This window comes from Myodes glareolus, chromosome 15 (assembly GCF_982192425.1).
Source record: "Myodes glareolus chromosome 15, mMyoGla1.1, whole genome shotgun sequence".
NCBI lineage: Eukaryota > Metazoa > Chordata > Mammalia > Rodentia > Cricetidae > Myodes > Myodes glareolus.
In genome coordinates this window covers 31,252,647-31,273,809 of record NC_142040.1, presented here as the reverse complement: position 1 = coordinate 31,273,809, position 21,163 = coordinate 31,252,647, and the positions used below count along the sequence as shown (strand labels likewise).

General features: G+C 42.7%; 1 protein-coding gene and 1 non-coding gene across 2 annotated transcripts in view; both read left to right on the top strand.

Moving 5' to 3' along the window:
* The window catches only part of Nln (neurolysin), an 83,706-nt gene that overhangs the window by 52,039 nt on the left and 10,504 nt on the right, over positions 1–21,163 (top strand). The window contains exons 7-12 of the mRNA XM_048442931.3: positions 1,206–1,341; positions 3,798–4,164; positions 7,590–7,791; positions 18,820–19,006; positions 19,327–19,455; positions 20,572–20,708. Coding sequence (XP_048298888.3) covers positions 1,206–1,341; positions 3,798–4,164; positions 7,590–7,791; positions 18,820–19,006; positions 19,327–19,455; positions 20,572–20,708 — 1,158 coding nt within the window. The remainder of the gene's footprint in view (positions 1–1,205; positions 1,342–3,797; positions 4,165–7,589; positions 7,792–18,819; positions 19,007–19,326; positions 19,456–20,571; positions 20,709–21,163) is intronic.
* LOC125406225 (U6 spliceosomal RNA) lies at positions 3,413–3,516 on the top strand. Its single transcript, XR_007233855.1, has one exon. It is a non-coding gene; the product is annotated as a U6 spliceosomal RNA (small nuclear RNA).

Here is a 21,163-nt window from a genome sequence, read left to right as displayed (position 1 = left end):
CACGTGTCTCATGACTCGCACTTACTTAGCATCACATCATAAAGGTTTACCATGTCGAAGCATGTCAGAATGCCCTCCTTTTTAAGGGTGAATTACATGTTAATGTATGGATATACCACATTTTCTTGACCCCTTGTTCTGTCACAAGGCACTTAAGTTGTTTCCCTGGTTTTACTATTGAGTAATGCTGTTTTGAACACAGGTATCTGTAGATATCTAGTGTGTGTCTGTGAACACGGGTTATCTGTAGATATCTAGTGTGTGTCCGTGAACACAGGTTATCTGTAGATATCTAGTGTGTGTCCGTGAACACAGGTTATCTGTAGATATCTATTGTGTGTCCATGAACACGGGTATCTGTAGATATCTAGTATGTATCTGCTCTCAGTTTTTTAAATATTTGCCCAGAGTAGAGTTGAGATTATGATAGTTCTGTAGGAGTTTTATTTTTGGTTTGGGGGGACTTGTGTAGTTTTGGGGTGTTTTGTTTGGTTTTGTTGAGACTGCCTGTCACATAGCCCCTGACTGGCCGAAACTCTGTACGTAGCCAGTGAGAATCTTGAATTCCTGAGCTTCCAGCCTCCACCTCCCATGGCTGCCATTACGGGCATGTGCCACCATGTCTGGTTCATGTGGTCCTGGGGGTCAAAGCCCTTAGGCAACACTCTGGCCATTTTCCTCTATCCCCAGCCCACCTGTGTGTATTTTTTATAGAGCCACTAAACTGCTTTACATTCTTGTCAGCAGTACACAAGGGTACCAGTTCCTCTCCATCTTTATCAGGACATTATTTTCCATGTGTGGATACAGAATAGCAAAACAAATTGGTGTGAAGTGAAAATGGTGAGTTTTATGCTGTGTATAATTTTCCACAAACACATCAGAAAGTTGTAATGAGTATTCGGTACACTTGTATAATTGAAGAAAATAAGTAAGAAATCACAATAGTGCATAAAGCATATTTTTACCCTGAGTTTACAGCATCTCAGAGTTTATGAAGAATGTACAGTTCTCTCCGAAGTATAAATTTTATAAATTATTTCAGGAATGACATACCACATTTTGAAATTATCCTAATGCTGAAATGGAAGCCATAGTTGAGGGTCTGAAGCGATCTCACCATCTCCCAGCCTCACTAGTGTGTGCCTCTTCTAGTGCTGTGCATGCAGTCGATGGGCTTCTGCTTTTGTTGTCCTTGTTCCTAGGAAAACACTGCAATTCTGCAGCAGCTCCTCCCGTTGCGAGCACAAGTGGCCAGACTTCTCGGCTACAACACCCATGCTGACTTTGTCCTTGAACTGAACACTGCAAAGAGCACGAGCCATGTGGCAGCCTTTCTAGGTCAGTCCTCTATTTACTTAGGGTCAGTTGTATGGTGTTTTTGCTCTGTGGCATCTACTGTATAATATCCCTTAACGGCGACCTCAGCTAGGCACCGCAGCTGCCTTCGAGACCATGCTGGTTTCAGGAGAAGGGTATTTATCTGCTCTTACCTTAGATGAACTCACAGTTCTTGAGGCTGCTGGGGTTGTCTGTCTCATATCTTGTTGGTAGTGACTCTTTGTTTTACACGTAGTGGGTGTGGACAACCAGACTGTTAGCTCATGGTCTTTATTCACTGCCAGGTCTGTGAAACTGTACTATAGCTACTGATAGGTGTATGAAATAAACCAAAGCTATGGATAAAATAAAACAGCATACATAAGCAAAAACTGGCCCCTACCCACCAAAGCCCACTTTCTAATATATAGAGGTACTATAGAGTTCATCAAAACTGGCACCTACCCACCAAAGCCCACTTTCTAATATATAGAGGTACTATTGAGTTCATCAAAACTGGCACCTAATTACTGTTGTCACTTTCATTTTAAGTCTTTTTTTCTTACATTTTTTTTTTAAAGTAAGGTTACCTAGATCTGGTGGCACAGCCTTTAATCCCAGCAGGCAGAAAGATCTCTGAGTTCAAGGTCAGCTTGGTCTACATCATAAGTTCTAGGCTAGCCTCAGCTACATAGTGAGACCCTGTCTCAAAGAAGAAATAGTAACAACTAAGGTTTCTGGTCCAGGGAGATGGCTCAGTGAGTACAATACCTACTACATAAGAATGGGGACTAGAACAGAATCCCTCCAACCAATGTAAAAGCCAGGCCAACATGGTGGCCACCTATAATCCCCACATTCATTAGGCAGAGGCAGGGCATCTGTAGGGCAAGCAGGCTAGGTTCAGTTGAGAGACCCTGCTTCAATAAAGGGTAGACTCAACTCTGGGCTTCCACACACACGCCCACATTTGGGCACATATGCGTGCATAGAATGCACTAATGTGTGTCTCTACCTGCTGAGTACTAGAATTAAAAGCATATGCTACCACAGCTAGCAAACTTTAAGATGCTATTAAAATTACTTTATTCTTCATGAAAATGTCAAAAGTATTTCCCTCTGATAGTCTTGTATTAATGTTATTAAGTCGGAAATGATTAATAAGAAATGAAAACTGGGCATGGTGGTAAACACCTTTAATTCAAGTAGTCAGGAGGCTGAGGCAGGAGGATACTATGAATTTGAGGCCAACTTGAGTTATGTGACAAGTGGGCAGTCAGAGAGCTATGAAGGGAGACCCTGTCTCAATAAACTAAAGAATAAAAATAGAATGATAAAAATGGGTTAAGAAATTGTGTTTTAGCCCAAAATTTACTCTGTTAGTTTTCCTCAGTAGTCATTTCATGGTTTACTTGTATATATGCTGGAATCATAACCTATAAACAGGTGCCCCATCAGTGATATCCTATAATTCGTTTGTGCATTTCTGAGACACTAGGAATAACTACCTTGGGTTAGAAGTAGAAGACCTCATGCTAAAGGTAGAAACACAGACAGGATAAGATGAGGTCCTTTCCCCAGAGTCTCCACTTGGGGGAAGGACAGAGATATGAGCGGGTTGCTGCTGGGAGATGTGTTGTCCAGGAGGATGGCTCAGCTCCTCTCTTCACACCATTCTTGGGCAGCTGCCACCATCCCACACCCTTGGGTCTCCTCTAATCCATGTCTAATACAGACCTAAGCACGACTTTATCTTTACATAGTTAACAAACTGTGAAAAGAAGTATAGAACAGCTTATTCAGTCACTTTTAAATCAGATGATCAGAATTTGAATTCAGTATTAAATTGTGATGACCAGCAGTTTCTTCAGCTGAAATCTAGAGCTGCTACCTCCAGATCCTCCTCCTCCATAAATCCCAGACTGAGCTTGGGGAAGCCAGGCCAAACCACTGTCAAATGTGCAGAGCGGCTTCTAGATGATGTTGCTGCAGTTCCTAGGAGTTGTTTTAGGGCATAGCTTGCTGAGGAATAGGCACACACACAGACTTGGTTTACCATTGCTTTTAGCTGAACTGTAAATTCTTGGGTCAGGTGCTCGCTTCAGCAGCACAGATAGTAAAATTGGAATGATACAAAGATTAGTGTGTCTCCTGTGCAAGGATGACACACAGATTTGTGAAGGTTACAATAAAATTAATTAATTAACTAATTAATTAAAAATATTCCTGCATCAGCGTTCTTAAGGTAAGCTTTGCCATTGTTGACGCTGGAAGAAAACCATGAGTGGGTTTTGGTTGTGTGACAGACAAGGGGGAAAGAGTCACCATCAAGATCACCTGGGAGAGAGTGCTCTGCCCCAGCCAGTCTCTTTCCTCCTCATGCTGTTTCCTCTGACTGACCATGCACAAAACTGACAGTCCTTGTCAACACACTTGCTTCCAAGTACGCATCACTAACTCTGCTGTTTCCCTCATAGATGATTTAAGCCAGAAATTAAAACCCTTGGGTGAGGCAGAACGGGAGTTCATTCTGAACTTGAAGAAAAAGGAATGTGAGGAGCGAGGTTTTGAATTCGATGGCAAGATTAATGCATGGGATCTCCATTACTACATGACACAGACAGAGGAACTCCGGTACTCAGTGGACCAGGAGTTCCTCAAGGAGTACTTCCCCATCGAGGTGGTCACAGAAGGCTTGCTGAGCATCTACCAGGAGCTGTTGGGACTTTCGTTTGAGCAAGTGACAGATGCTCACGTTTGGAATAAGAGCGTTTCACTTTACACTGTGAAGGATAAAGCTACCGGAGAAGTGCTGGGACAGTTCTACCTGGACCTTTATCCAAGGTACTAACTGACTGTTAGACATGACCCGCCTCTGCCCTCGCATAGTCTCTGTATGTGCTGCTTAGTCCAGAATGTCTGCCTTCATCCCTTACTAGACGCGTTATTCAGTTTCTCTATGCTGTTTCCTGAAAGATGGGACTACTTGTAGCACCAGTTTAGTGAACTATTGTAAAGATCGAAGTAGATGATTACATTCCTAGCATTTGGAAGAAGACTACACAGCATGTAGAGGAGTTCTTTTAAAAAACAAAGGAAAACAAATTAATGTGTGTGGTGCGCATGCACACACGAATGTGCCAGGCCAGAGAGGATATCTGAACCACCACCCCCCCTAGCCCAGATAATATGTTTTTTAAAGGCGTTAACTACCACCACCGTCATCACCTACTGCATTTACTTAATTTAAAATTTTTCCCAGAGTGTTTATTAACTAGGTAATCTGCCAGTCCTCTCAAGTCCTCCTCAGTCTTTCTGAGAACAGCACAGGGTAGTAGAAATAGCAAAATCCTCGCTGTTAATCTAAGGAGTCCGAACACTTGACCGACACGCCCTCCTCGAAATGTTCATTCTTCGGGGCCCTTAACAGTTTATGCACTAAGCATTATATATGCATATTTCCAACCATTTAATCAGGAATAAAATTTCAAATATGTTTCAAGTGTATAACTGTAAACTCTACATGATTCAGATCTTTTTCTCCTTAGACTTCTTTCTAATACAAGCCCAACTTTTTGCAATAACTAACCCATTTTACTAAATAGACTAAAGAGAATTATGGCACTCCTGCTTCAACAGCGTGTGGGCGAGTAATACAATAGCCCTGGATTGTTGTAAGGAGGGGGTCCCTTTGTTTGTCCTGGGTGCCTGGCTAGCTTACCAAAATAATCACACACAAATTGTATTCATTAAAACACCACTTGGCCCATTAGCTCTAGTTTCTTATTGGCTAATTCTTACATCTTAATTTAACCCATTTCTATTAATCTCTGTATCGCCACATGACTGTGGCTTACCGGCAAGATTCTAACCAGAGTCCCTCTCAGGCGGTGGATCCATGGCATCTCTGACTCTCCCTTCTTCCTTCCAGCATTCAGTTCTGTTTTCCCTGCCTACCTAAGTTCTGCCCTATCAGCTAGGCCAAGACAGTTTCTTTACTCATTAACCAATGAAAGCAACACTGGATACTCAGGAGAGGCTGAGCTGTGGTCCATCTGGCGGCACAGGTGTCCTTCAGCACTTAGGTTATCCCGAAGCTCTTAGAGAAAGCATCAGGAGGCCAGTGATGGTGCAGTGGGTAAAGGCGCCTGTCCCCAAGGCTGACAACATGCGTTTGATTCCCAGAAGCCATAGTAGAAGGAGACAGCTGACTGTTACAAGCTGCCCTCTGACCTCCACACACACATCTGGAGCATGCACATACACCTGCGCATACACACACACACACACACACGCACACGCAAATACAACATACACACATACACAAGTGTTAGATACAGTTTTATTCGAATAACCAAGAGAGTAATCCTTTGGGCCAACAAGATAGATTAGTGGGTAAAAGTGCTTATACTGCAGCCTAACAACCTGAATTTGACCCCAGGGTCCCACAAAAAAGACTGACTCTGAGAGTTATCTGACCTCATAAAGGAGCTATGGCATGTAGACATGTATACACACACACAAAGATTTCAAGTAGGAAATCTTTCAACATTGCAGTGTCCTATGCCTGTGTCAAAACTCACTTCTGAAGGACAGAGTCCTCCCATCCTTGTGTTTCATCCATACATTGACTTTGATATTCAGAGACGTGGTCATTGCTACCAGAAACTTATGGAGAGCACAGGGTAACCCTTTGTGAGGACAATGGCCTAGCTCATATGTAGTGATATGTTGTTTGTGATCTAGCACATAAAGCTTGCCTGAAAATCAGAGTGCGGAGCTAGACACTTAGTCAGCCCCAGGCCAGGCAGTGGTGGCTCACACCTTTAATCCGAGTACTAGGGAGGTGGAGACAGGAAGTGATATGGCTGGGTGGAGAAAGGATTGTAAGGCGGGAGGAGGCAGGAGCTCAGTTTCCAGTGACTCTGGGTTTTTATTATTAGTTCACACTCCGCTCTTACTTATCTGTCTGACTCAGGAACAAATCTGAGAGAACATTCTTTAAAGACGTGTATTTCTTTTTCTTTTTTATTTGTTTTTTTTTTGGAGTTTTTGTTTTGTTTTGTTTTGTTTTGTTTTTTGAGATGGGGTTTCTCTGTAGCTTTGGAACCTGTCCTGCAACTAATTCTTGTAGACCAGTCTGGCCTCGAACTCACAGAGATCTACCTACCTCTGCCTCCTGAGTGCTGGGATTAAAGGCATGAGCCACCCCCACCCGGCATGTTTTTCTTTTTTAATCACATTTTATTTTTATTTATCAAATACTGAGATTCTCAAACAAAATCTTATGATTTCCAGTATAAAACTGCCAGGTAAGGACTTTTAATTTCTATCACTTTAGAAATATAACATGAAAGGCCTTACTCTTAGAATAAAAGTAATTTTTAAATGAACTAAATTGAGTTTTGGTTTTTTTTGTTTGTTTGTTTTGTTTTGTTTGGGGATTATTTCAAGACAGAGTTGTTTCTCTGTCCTGATACTAGCTATGTAGACCAGGCTGGCCTGAAACTCACAGAGATCCGCATGCCTTTGCCTCCTGAGTGCTGGGTTTAAAGGCATGTGCCAACAAGCTTAGCCTCATTTTTATTTTTAAAAAGAGAAAACAAGGGCCGGAGAGTGTTCAGCAGTTAGGAGCACTATGTGCTCTTACAGAGGACCTAGGCTCATTTCCCTCCCACTTGACTGCTCACGACCATCAGCACCTCCAGTCCCAGGGGATCCAACACCCTCTTCTGTATTTTGTCTGCTCCAGCACTGGCACTTAACAGTTTACTGAAATTTCATCTTACTGTGCTGTCCAGTGTCTTCCCTAACTTAGGTTGTGGGGGTTGTGGGGTCCTTCCTCTCCTCTCTCCTTGGAGGTACCTGTGCTGCTGTGGGCTTGTTGACTGCCTTCCACAGCAGTTCTCTGGGTTCAGAAAAGCCAAAACTCTCAGAATGGAGTCAAGACAGAAGTCCCTTGCCCAATGTTATGCATCCGAATAGTTGCCAAAATTATCTCTTTTCTTTGAAAAGTATTGGTGGGGGGTGGGGAAGGGATACAGGAACCAAGAGAAACACTGATACAGGAAAAAACATATACAGATTTAAAGATGAGGTTAAAACTGACAAAACCTAGAAGGCTGGGTCACTGTTTAATTTTACTTCTCCCATAGGGCGAAGCAACCTGTCTTCTGAAAGATGAACTAAACATGTACACATGTGTTCTGGTGTATGACTTAATGCCTGGAAGAGTGTCCATTTCACTGTTCTTCGTTTCTGTCTCCCAGGGAAGGAAAATACAACCATGCAGCCTGCTTTGGTCTCCAGCCAGGCTGCCTTCTCCCTGATGGCAGCCGGATGATGTCTGTGGCCGCCCTGGTGGTCAACTTCTCACAGCCCGTAGCAGGCAGGCCCTCTCTCCTGAGACACGACGAGGTGCGGACTTTCTTCCATGAGTTCGGTCATGTCATGCATCAGGTTTGTGCACAGGTAAGCAGTTCTCATGGCAGGCCCACCAGTTGCTTGCAATTGTTGCTTCCATTCTGGCTGCTGACAGGTTCTCTCTTTGCCTGATTTTTTCACAAGCTGAACAGGTGGTAAGCCTGCAGGCACAGTTTTCTTTATCACATATTCTCGCACTGTATTTCACTTGAAGGTTAGTCCACTGATGAAAGATCTTGTAGAATATCTGCTTGTGGAGTAACAGTGGCTTCTAGGCACCCCGAACCTTTATTGCCTTTCTACTGCTATTGGGGAATGTCTCCCTCTTCAAGCCTCAAATTAAAATCACAAGTAATACAGCCGTGCAGAGCTGGGTGTGGTGACATGCTAATTGTAACCCAAAGAGGCAGACCAGGAGCTCAAGATCAGCCTTGGCACTTAGCAAGTTCAAGGCCACCGGAGAGCCTATCGCAAAAAAATAAATGACTGGTAGAGACTATTTCTAGGAGAAAGATATGTACAGTAGATTGAAGTGAAAAGTGATTGTTGCATTGTGTGGTGTAGTGTGTGTGTTTGTGTGTGTGTGTGTTCATGTGTGGAGGCCAGAGGTCAGCATGTAATGTTCTTAGGAGCTGTCCCTTGTTTTTAGAAGACAAGGTCTCTCACTGAGACCTGGGGCTCACTGGTTAGGTCAGGCAGGCTGGATCCACCTGCAGCAGGCACCACCATAGCTGTTCCTGAAGTAGATTCTGGGCTTTGAACTAAAGTCCTCATGCTTATCCAGCTGGTTCTTTACCAGCTCCGCTGCCTGTCTCCCCTGACCACGCAAGTGATTTTTTTTTATTGTTGTTGTTTTTCATTTTGTCTTGTTTTGTCTTGAGACAATAAAAGAATCTGATAATCCATAGCCCACATGGCCTTGAATTTATAACCCTCTTGCTGCAGTTTCAGGTGCTAGGGATGTATGGATTGCTTTATGATTTGTTCAGGGCTGTTGGTTAAATCTGGGGCTTCATTATCATGCGAGGCAAGCACTGTACCACTGCATTATAGTCACAACCAACAACCATGTTCATCTTAAGGCTCACTTAACCTAATGTTTTAAATATACTGATAGAAGAAATTGAGAGACAGTTTTCTAAATTTGGAATCTCTGTGTACATTCATTGATCTTTTTTTTCTCAGCCACAATAATAGAGAAAATAAATTATTTAAATCTAGTTCTTTCAACATATTATCTGTTTATTCTGGTGCCTCCATATGTTCCTTAAAAACAAACAAACAAACAAAAAGGCCTAAGGCCACATATAGTGGTCAGACTTGTGATCCCAGCATGCAGGGAGCTGAAGCAAGAGGATTACCATGAGTTCACAGTAGGCAGTAGGCAGATTTCCTTACATGTTCATGACCTGGGGTTCAATTCCTAACACACACACACACACACAGAGAGAGAGAGAGAGAGAGAGAGAGAGAGAGAAAGTATTTGGTACTGTAAATAAACACAGTGAAATACAACAGAAGTCTGTCCAGATGTGTAAGTCCAAATGCAGCCCAAAGAAGAGATACTTCTCGGGATAATCTCAGATTTCTTAGATGATTTTAGAGATTGTTCTCTCAACACTGGAATCCCACAGGTATTCATCAATAGTGAGCTTTTATCATTATCCTTTCTGTGCCCTTACACTCTCCTGAATTATGATAGTTCTGCTTTCCAGTTTTCTCAAAACACTTGTATATTAAATTAGCAAAGTAAAAGTAACTTCCTTAGCTTCAGTATTATGGGTTGTTGGGTGGCCAAGATCTCGGTGTGCATCTGACCGCAGATAAGCAAGGCTCAGCCCTTAGAGGGGTTGGTCTTTTATTCACTCATTCATTTTAACCTTTTTATGTGTGTGGATGTTTTGCCTGTGTATATGTATATATACCACGTGCATACAATGTCCATGGAGGCCAAAGGAGACCATCAGATCCCCTGGGACTGGAATTGTAGACAGTTGTGAGCTGCCATATGGGTGCTGAAAATCAAACCCTACTCCTTTGGAAGAGCAGTCAGCGCTTTTAACCACCAAACCATCTCTCCAGTCTTGTTTATTTATTTTGAGCTGAGTACTTCTCCAGAAAAATGTCCTTAGATTCACATTCTAATAATTGTAAGGTGAAATTCCAAAAACTCACAGGACTGCCCCCACACACACACACACACCATACCACCTGAAGGTTGATAAACCACAGTGTAGAGTTCCTAAGACAGCAGTTTCCTGCTCAGTATGGACTATGCCTGGCAATTTTGTAAAAAGTCATCCATTATCTTAATCACATTTATTAAAATAACAGAGGTTTTCCAGTGAGAGTTCATTGTTCCTGATGCAGACTCTTGAGGCATAGTCGTCCTTCAACCTCAGGATCTCGTGCTTACCCTGTGTTCTTCATGCAGCTCTCCACAACTCTGTTTTCCATATTATTTAGCATTACTTTTGATCCTTTGAGGCAGTCACTTTAGCATTGAAAAGTACTTTCTTGATGTTCTGTGACATTTGAAAACTGATGCATAACTGAAGTTCACCTGATTCATATTGCATGTGCAATTTGTTATCTATTTTATATTTTTAATCTACTCTAGTATTTATAAGTATAGTTATTTTGCCTGCATGTATGTCTGTCTACCACTTTTGTGCCTGGTACCTAAGAAAGCCAGAAAAGGGTGTTGGATCCCCCTGGAACTCGACTTACAGAAGATTGTGAGCTGCCACATGGAACCCAGAAATTGAACCTGGGTCCTCTGGAAAGAAATCAATTAACCAATTAATCAACTCCATGCCTAGTACTTCTCTCTTACAGCTTCTCTCTGCTAACCATTCGTGGACAGAATTGTCCTTTTGATGAGTAGTGTTGATACTGTCCTTCGCTTGGTCATCTCTTCATGAGATTATCTTTGAAAATATGTTTGTCTATCATGTCAGATGACACGCAGCATTTTAAGAATTTTGGAGTACTGAGATATTCATGCTTAGAACTAGTGGCCACTGCTTTTCTCCTTTTGTACACACAGATCTAGGGATTTGCTGCTTTTAAGTTTCGAGACCCTTTGTACTGATCTCAAATGGAGGCAGTTGAATGAGGTTCATTCTGTGTTCATTGATGCTCCTGAATTTTCCATACATGTGCACTAGACTGGTTTTAGGATATGACACCTTATTGTTTGGGTTCTGCACTGTGACAGCCTGGAGACTGAATGACCAGAGGAGCTCATGGAGCTTGTCACAGTAATATTTAAATGTGTGTGCAGGAACTTCCAGTTCTCAGGCATGTGGACGCCCCAGTTGGCTGTGCACTGTGTCATCATTGGAACTTGAGTTTCACCATGTTTTCTTGTGTTTACACTGCCAGGTCAGTAATTTGGACGATAGCAATCAGGAGAGGCATCGCCAGTATCTGTTCCTGTTCCTGTTCCATGGTTTGCACTCTCTGTAAGCCCTGGCCTTTTGAACTTCTGCAGAATGGAAGAGTAATATTTCTCACCAGATCTCACTCATACTGATGATGTCTTTGTTAGTTGTACGTTAAAAATCAGTAATGAGTTTTGAACTATAAGGAGATATTTATTTTAAGGAAACATCAGAATCACAATAAAGCTTTAATTAAAAGTGAAAGGGATGTATACAGTCAGACAATTTCAAATGACCTGACCTGAAATAGTCTGTAAACTAACAACATTAGTCTTTTCTAAATATTTGAAGTACATACCACTGTAGAGAAACAGACTCTGTCAGGGGAACCCTGGTATTAGAACAGGACACTGTATTAAAATATATAGAACTAGGTTCAATCCCATGTACCCCATCAAAAAAGAGAAAAGAAACATGTGATTTGGCCTTTTCAAACCCATTTATGTCTTCATTCATAATATGGAGAACAGCCTGGCATAGTGGTTCATGCCTTTATCCCAGAACTCAGTAGGCAGAGGCAGGCAGATCTCTGTGAGGTTGAGGTCAGCCTGGTCTACATTGTGAGTTTCAGGACAGCCAGCGCTACGTAGTGAGACCCTATTTTGAAAAAATCAAAATTAAAATAAAATGGAGACAATATCAGTTCTCTTAAGTGTGTCACTGGCATGGTGAGGAAATTAAATATGTTTAAAAGTATATGAAAAGCCCAAGGGTCATATTGTATCATTTTACTTTTATTTCTTTTTCTTTTGGGGGGCCAGGGTTTGAGACAGGGTTTCTCTGTGTAACCGTGGCTGTCCTGGAACTCACTCTTCTGATCAGACTGAACTGGCTCTAATTCATAGAGTGCTTCTTGCCTCTGCCTCCTAAGTGCTGAATCCTGCGTCCTGGGATTAAAGGCAGCACCACCACCTCCTGGCTAGTATTTTATTTTTTAACACATTATTTTTGTTTATTCTTTGATCTCTCTCTCTCTTTTTTTTTAGTATTTCTATAGCTTTATGTATAATTCAATCCTTTAAGGATCAAAACTTCAAAAATGGGGAGGGAAGCAAGAGGAAGTAGACCAGTGTCTATAAGGAAACTTACTATAGCTTAGATTCAGAGGGCTGTGAGTGGAAACGTATGGGAAGTGATTGGAAACCTCAGGACCAGGACCTCTGCCTTGCTCAGATGATCGCTGGCTACCTCAAAGTTTGATTCCAGTAGCAAGAATAGCATGAGCTACTTACTCTCCTGGGGATGGTAGAGGATGTGTTGTGGAGTAGCATAGGTATTTTATTCTCATAACTGGCATTAAGATGTAATTACTAGGAGGAAGTCAAGGATATGCTTGGTCAGAACAACCCAGACTCAAGACAGGTACAGATTGGGCAGGCTAAAAAGAAAAATGGAGCAGGGTGGGGTGCCATACACCTATATTCCCAGTGCTCTGGAACTCAGGCAGAAAGATCACAGGTTCAAAGCTAGCAAGGGTTACATAGTGAGTTTGTGACCAGCTTGAGCTGTGTAACAAGCCACAGTCACAGAAGAGAAGCAAAACCCAAAGCTGCCTAAACCTCCTGAGTGTGTGCCAGCCCAGCACTGCTGCCTCCTGGCGGTTCTCTCACTTGGGTGATCACACGTGATTTCCCCCACTTTCTAAGGGAAGAGGCAGCCCGGCATGCTCCAGCCACTCCGCTGCCTGCTCTGCACTCCCGAGTGCACTCGAGGCAGCTGTGTGCCATGTGCTCTGAGTTGGTTCGCCCACATCCAGATTCTTCATGGATGACTCCTTCCTCCGAAGTTAGTAGATGTTCTGATGACAGAGAAAGCATGAATGTGTATCTTCACATTTCCCTGGGAACTTTTAGAGTTTGTGACTTAGACATCAGACATGATTTCTTTTCTTTCAGGATCTCTCTCTCTAATGTTTCGATGTTTTGGTTTTTTACTGTGTATACAAGTGTGTGTGTGTGTGTGTGTGTGTGTGTGTGTGTGTGTGTGTAAACACATACACATATGTATATATAATGTATATATATAAGCACAGAATAAATCCTAACTAATATCATAAGCCAAAATGTGAATGTATATAATATTTATTTGGAGATTTACTTATTTCTTTTGTTTACTACAATTTCTATATATGCTTTTTTTTAGCTTTCGAAAAAATTATTTTAATATCTGTTGTTATGGCTATGGATGCCCATGGAAGCCAGAAGAGGGCATCAGATCCCTTGGAGCTAGAGTTATATAAGGTGGTTGTAAGCCATTCAACATGCTGCTGGGAACTGAACTTTGTTTGGTTTTCTGGAAAAACAGTGAATCCTCTTAGCCACTGAGCCATCTCTCTAGCCCCAGTATTATTTTTTATAAATAATAAGGGGTTTATTGTTGTTGTTAAGAAGAATGCTTAGTTGATTTCTTTAAAAGTGAAATTATTGATTATCTCCTGGGTATAATATACAAAGATTGGTAGGATAGAATTAAAAATAAAAAGTTAAGAGTATTTTGAATTTTTCAATTTTAGTTCATGGACATTAAAGACAAGAATCCAAAAATTGAAAGCCTAATACCGTAGAGAAGTGAAACAGATAAAATGTTAAGTATTCAAAGAACATAGCCAGGTCAGGTGGAACATCAAACTCTCTTTGAAGCGCCTGAGTTAAATCCCTCAGTACAGACATTGAGCTCTGCATCCTCTGGGCATGGCCTGGGTGGGAGTCATAGGGTGGCGAGCAGGCTCACTGACCTCAGCATTTGAGGTAAAGTGGAAATTTTTTTTTCTTTTTTTGGTTTCTCAAGACAGGTTTCTCTGTAGCTTTGGAATCTGTCCTGGCACTAGCTCTTGTAGACAAAGCTGGCCTTGAACCACAGAGATCCGCCCGCCTCTGCCTCCCAAGTGCTGGGATTAAAGGCGTGCGCCACCACCACCCAGCTAAGTGGAACTTATTTGTTTTCATCTGAAAAAGAGTATTTTAACTAAGTGCCTACTTAAGATAGTATAGGCAGTTTGAAGGTGAGTCCGTGAATTTAATTTGTGATATTCAAGACTTCTCTAAATTGTGTATTTTTCCTGCACCCTTGGATGATGATCGGATGCTCAGCTGCAGGAGCACTGTGACTCAGGTCGCCTTTGTTTCTGTTGTTTTCTCCAGTGAGGCTAGATACGTGGGAAGATAAAGCTATGACCTCTTCGCTATCTAGTAACAGCAAAGTCTAATACATAGTGGTCACTTGTTTTTTAATGCCTTGACTTGTTATATAAACGTCATCAGCCATAGACTTGCGGTAGATCAGAAAGATTACATTCTATTAAATCAATAGTGGGTCACTTGCGTCAGCCAGGGTGCCTCCAGAGGCCTGTCATTTCTCCTAGGTGCATTGCACTTACTGATTCTAGCAGGCACCTTTTCCTTGACTTGGAATTTGTTATCATAAAAATGATCTGTAGTTGTAAGCAGTAAAAGGTGCTGGTCTCTTAATTAGACAATGTTAACCCGTAGGACTTTGGCCTTTAAATGTTGCGAAAACTCACATGACAAATTTAGTTAAGTTTGTCATTTTACTTTAGTGTATAAATTTAAAAGTTAATCTCACCGGGCAGTGGTAGTACACACCTTTAATCCCAGCACTCAGAAGGTAGAGGCAGGTGGATCTCTGTTTGAAGCTAGCCTGGTCTACAGAGTGAGTTTCTTGGCAGCTAGGGCTATACAGAGAAATCCTGTCTCAAAAAGCCAAAAAAAAAAAAAAAAGTAGTCTCTGTGTCAGCAAGACATAGGTTTAAATCTGTAATGGAATATATTTTAGACAAACTATCATCCATTTGGAAAATAGTAAAGCAAAGACTCATTTAGGGCTGGAGAGATGGTTCAGTGGTTTAAAAAAAACAAAAACCTGGTGCTCTTGCAGAGAATCCAGGTTTAGTTCTCTACATCCACATGGTAGCTCCAGTTCCAGGAGATCCAACTCCCTCTTCTAGCTCCCATGTAGTCCACATACACGCATGCAGGCAAAACACACACATATAAAATAGATCTTTTCCCTAGAAAGGAAGGGAAAGAGGGAGGGAGGGAGGGAGGAAGAGAGAGAGAGAGAGAGAGAGAGAGAGAGAGAGAGAGAGAGAGAAAGCTCTATCCAAACTGAAATCTAAGCTAACTTTTAGTCTCTCCTGGTGAAAACATTTTCTTCAGCAAGTGTGCTCCGTGTCCATTAGAGTGTTTTGTGGGGTGGCATTATACTCAGTTTTAGTTGCGAGGTAGATGGACATCATTAGCTTTCATGCTCCCAAACTGTTATTTTAGACATCCCCAAATTGATCATGCTGAGAACCATGTAGAGAACCGTAGTTGGAGCTTTGTGTCGGGACCATCAGCTCCCCAGTAATGACACGGAGACATCTTACTAATGATGAAAGCTCAGCTGATAACTTAGGCTTATTTCTGACTAGCTCTTTTAACTTAGATTGACGCATTTCTAGTCATCTATGCGCTACCACGTGGCTCATGGCTTTTACCTCTCCTCCTGCAAGTCTTGCTCCCTCTGCTTCCACCTGGTAACTCCGCCCTTCTTTCCAGTGTCCTCTCTGCCCTGAAAATCCTGCCCAGCTATTGGCCACTCGACTTTCTATTAAACCAATCCAAGTATACACAGAGATTATTCCACAACAGAGAATTACTTCCAGACTCTCATGAAAACCTGGGAACTGGTACAGTTGGTGATGTGGACAATTCAGCCACTCCACAGTCCTGCACACAAGGCCCCGGCACTGCAGAGCCAGTCTCCATGTCCCCAAGTGTGCTGGCTGTGGGATCTTTTGGCCTGGGACTTTAGTTGTTTGCTGGAAATTGAGCTTTTGGATTTTGTCAGCTTTTTTTTTGTCCTCATTGAAAGAAAATATTTCACTGATGTTGCCCAGTGTACTCACAGAAATCTAGCATGGCTGACTTTTGGGAAACTGGTAAGCAGGCAAGCTATTTTTAGCTTCTACTCCTTCCTTGCAAACATTTTAGAGAACATTGTTGATCTGGTCATTCATTGCCAGTGCTCTGCCCACTACAGCAGCCTCGGGTAGAATAGGCCTTCTCTTCTCCATTCTGGTGACATAACTGTTGATTCTTATTTGTCCAATTTTAGCTCTAACTCATGAGTTACTCATTTGTTCTTGTTTTTTCCTGGATATTGAACAAATCCTTCATATATGTGTGTGTGTGTCTTTGTGTATGTGTGTCTGCATGTAGACCTTTCACCCAGATTGTGTGTGTATGTTGCCTGCATACATGTATGCATCTGCAAAACTGCTTTAGAAATCTTCACACAAACAAGATTTATAAACCTTCTAATTTTGTCATCTGTCATGTAGCTGATGGCATCATTTTCCCTTGTTTGCACTGTTAGTGTGTGCCTAAAAGTGTGGTTCATAAAACCATGCAGTTAGCATCTCTGATTCAGAACAGACAGTTGCAAACCTTTACCTAGTGCACCTCAGCCTCCTGTTCAGTCTTGGAGAGATCTTCCAGTCTTATGAGGATTCATTTTTCTCTGGACACATACTCAAATGGCATATAGGAGAAATTTGGTAAAGGACCTTTATTTTTTTTTAAGATATCCCTTTAAAAGATTTAGTCACTTTTGAAACATCATAATGTAACCCTTTTCTCTGTTTTTCTCACAATAAAGGTATACTAGGCTAGAGCATTCTTGTTAATATTTTAAGTTATGGACTCGGGCCATCTGATTCTAAGTTCTGCTTCTGCTATTGAATCACTATGCTTTGGTTTCCTTATTTCACCAGTAGGAGTAATAGAACTTACATCACACAGTAATGTAAGGGCATGCTGGGGGAGGTCTGCGTACATGTTAGCGTGTCATACAGCCATGTGAGGACATGCTGGGGGGAGGTCTGCCTACATGTTAGCGTGTCACACAGTCATGTGAGGGCATGCTGGGGGAGGTCTGCATACATGTGTGTGTGTCATGCAGTACACATTTGGTCACCCTGCCGTTGTTCCTCAGTTGCTGTCCGTCTTTTTCTGAGACAGTTTCTCACTGGTACCTGAGACTCTCCATACTTAGGTTCAGCTGGCTAGTGAGACTCTCCTCTTTCCACCAAGTGCTGGGCTCACAAATATGTGAGCCACACACCTGCCTGTTTAATGATGCTGGTGGTGCTGGCAATCAAATTTAGGTCCTCATGTTTATGCAGCAGAATTTTTACCAACTGAACTATCTCCTGAGATTCTTGATTTAAATCATATTGTTCATGTAAGAGCCAGACATGATGCCTGGCACAGGAAAGCCATCTCTGGGCACTAGCTGTTATAATACTGTGTTGGATTGTTTTACGCATAATGTGGATGTAATCTTAAAATGTTACATTCCAGAATGAGGCAAAATATTGTTTCTAGGGATTTTTGCTTCTTACTTTGTACAAATTTGGGAGATGTGGGTGTCCTCAACAGAGGTACCCTAATTCCAGTACCTATTGGAGTGTTTTCCTTGGCCCTCCAATCGCAGCCCTCCCTATCTAGAATCGACACAGTTAGAATGTGAAGTCAAGCAAAGCATATTTTTGCATAGAGAGGAAGGCAGAATATGCCGTTACTTTGACATCTGTGCCTGTGCCCTGGGCCAAAAGCAGAATGGCTATACCCTGGCACCCCATCTGCTGCCTCCTCCATGGCTAAGTGCTCTGCTGTCCCCTCCCCGTAGAGCCTGGGTGATGAAGCCTGGGAGAGTGATGGGGTGTAAGGACCCCGCCCAGATGTGACCCGTGGGGCCAGCACTAACTCTTCTCCGCTGCCTCAGCTTGCAAGTGTTGTGTGTGTGGTGTGATGGTTAAAAACAGTAGTCTGAGGAAAAAATGGATGAAAACAAGCCACTCGCCTGTTCTGAGAAATCTCGGTCTTTCTCTTGTAAGCTTTTATATCTGACTGAAGAGTTCTTGAAACTTTGGTTTTAGAACTCTTAACCCAGGCCCACTGAGTATGTCCCTTCTTTCCACAGCAGAGGTTCTGAACTTTTAGGTGTATTGTTTCTTTCTTCTTTCTGTTCACATGACTCAGCCACTTGCAATTCATCCTCAGGCATGCTTTCCAGGCCAGGCCCCTGTCGGTTCTCTACTCATTCTGAGAGCGCTCTCTCTCTCTCTCCCTCTCTCCCTCTCTCCCTCTCTCCCTCTCTCCCTCTCTCCCTCTCTCCCTCTCTCCCTCTCTCTCTCTCTCTCTCTCTCTCTCTCTCTCTCTCTCTCTCTCTCTCACACACACACACACACACACACACACACACACACACACACGTCTGGAATGTTGTGAGTTAACTCTTTAACTGATTTCACCTTGAGTAGTTGAGCAACAGTGGTGAATGCCCAGAAAGGCATGTGTTGAGTAAACAAGAGTAACCAACTGCAAGGAGGAGCTTGGGAGAAACTGTTTATCCTAGAGAAATTGTTTGCCTTCTCCTCAACCCCCAGCCGGGGTCAGACTGAGAGACTAGACTACGTTCTGCCCCTGACCTACATGCGGCTCCAGTGCTTTGTTCTGACTCTGCCTTAAGTCTGGGGGTGGGAAAGAGGCAGGCCTGAGATATACTTCACTGCACGTATAGTTTTACTCAGTGCTTTAAAAATACGTTTATGTTTGCTTTCTAGACTGACTTTGCACGATTTAGTGGGACAAATGTGGAAACTGACTTTGTAGAGGTACCATCACAGATGCTTGAGAACTGGGTGTGGGACATCGAATCCCTGCGGAAACTGTCGAGACATTATAAGGATGGAAGCCCTATCACAGACGACCTGCTTGAGAAGCTCGTTGCTTCCAGACTGGTCAACACAGGTATGGCTCAACATACAAGAACAGGAATTATTTAATGTGAAATTCCTGGCTGCTCCTTCTGTCAGACTTTTCACCTTAAGAGTACCCCAGGAGTGCTGGTGCATGGAGGGAAGAACACTTGAGTGTGTTGGCATGGAGATGCCTGGGACTACGTCTGAGGGAAAAGTCTCCTCAAGTCTTAGATGGTTGGGATGCCATCTCACCCTGCTTCCCTTTTGTGATGAGTGGGGCTGGAATCAATTTTCAAATCTCTGACTTGTGGTGTTAGAACACACAGTTCTCTCTCCAACACACTGTTCAAACCCTCTTAACCTTATTAGGTCTCCTGACACTTCGCCAAATTGTTTTGAGCAAAGTTGATCAGTCTCTCCACACCAATGCATCGCTGGATGCCGCAAGTGAATACGCTAAGTACTGCACAGAAATATTAGGCGTCGCAGCTACCCCAGGTATGACCCACTAGCACCTGAATCCATTCCCCCTCCTCAAACCCTCCACAGCTTTCAGATAAGCACACTCTGCCTTAGGAGTTGTCCTGTCCAAATGTGCTTGAAGGAGAGGTGGCTCCAGAGTCACCACATTTCAGTGTAATCAGGCGTGAGCAATTGGCCTCCGCCCCAGAGCACGGCCATTCCCGTTTGGCAGTACCTGCCCTTCCTCCCTCCCTGTGTGCACCAAGACTTCCCTGGGATTCTCAGAAAGAAGTTGGCAGAAGGCATTTCAGGGAGGAGCAGGAACCCCCCTCACTTCTGATGCTAATGCCAGTTCAGGCTTTGACCCGAGGCCTACAGTGTCTGTTAGAATGTGAGTCCAGACTTACATGTGCACTTTTAAGCAGCTAATATATATGCATTTGGACAGGGAGTGCACAGTAAACCTTTTCACCAAGGAAATTGTTGGTAAAATGAATCAGACGCAGTTCTGGAGGATAATAAGATAAGAGGGGCCACTGAATCATCCAAGCCTCACTTCCTGATCTGCCGCTTGTAAACCAAGGAGCAACACTGTCTCTTTGACAAACTCTACTTAGAGCAGCCCTGTGTAGACTCACTTGGTAAATCTTTTCTCAAAACGCTTCATTTTCAGAAATTATCAACCTACACAAATGCCATTTTATTTAGAGTCATCTTAGATATTAAGAAGTGTGGCAGGGGCTGGGTTGTAGCTCATCTTTAGTGCTTGTCTAGCCTGTGCCAGACTGGGTTTGATTCCCAGCTCCTGCTTTGCAGGTGGTAAGGGGTTAAGGGAGTGGCTTGAGCAAGAAGTAGGGTTACTTGTAGAGTACTTTCAAGGCCCACTGACATCTAAGGTTCAATTTCCCCTTTTGAACTACCAACGGGTGTGGACAAAGTTTCAGAAACTGTTGTTAGGCATTCCAGAGCCAGTCCTGAGCTACTGATGGGAGAAAAGCTTGTAAACACCTGAGCCAAGGGTGCACACCAATTCACGAGATGCTATCACTCACTCTCTCCTCACAGCTGGGCTCCCCAAAGGCAAACTAGCTAGCTCATAACCTGATTGATTAGCGTTTGCCTTCATACTGATTAAAATGTACCTTTTTTAAGGCACAAACATGCCAGCTACCTTTGGACACTTGGCAGGAGGCTATGATGGCCAATATTACGGCTATCTTTGGAGCGAAGTCTTCTCCATGGACATGTTTCACAGCTGTTTTAAAAAAGAAGGGATCATGAATCCAGAGGTATCGTATGGCTTTTTTACCCCGTCGTGTTGGTTGTGTGGTTGCCCCCTCTCCCTTAGCTCTACGTGTAAAGTACTTGTAGCAGCTAGAGTTTAAGGAGGAGACATGCAGCAGCTTTAAACTTCGAGGCCTGGCATCTTCTCAGATCATCATACATCATTAAGTTTCAGTGTACAAGTGATTAACTCTTAATTCTATAAGTTTAAAAAAAACTACTATGCTTTCTTGCTTATTAACATTCCAGTATATTGCATAATTAAAAATTCAAAGCCTTGTTTATGCACTTGAGAGTTTATAGCTACTAGTTTTGACATGTGCCATGCAGTGTTTCTGTTTTATAAGAGGTTGAGAAAGAAAGGTAAACTTCTTCCTGATGTAAATAGTCTCTGTGTTCTGATAGTCTTTACAGGCTTCTTTGTACATTTTCTGTGGCCAGCGTACTCCACCCACTACAT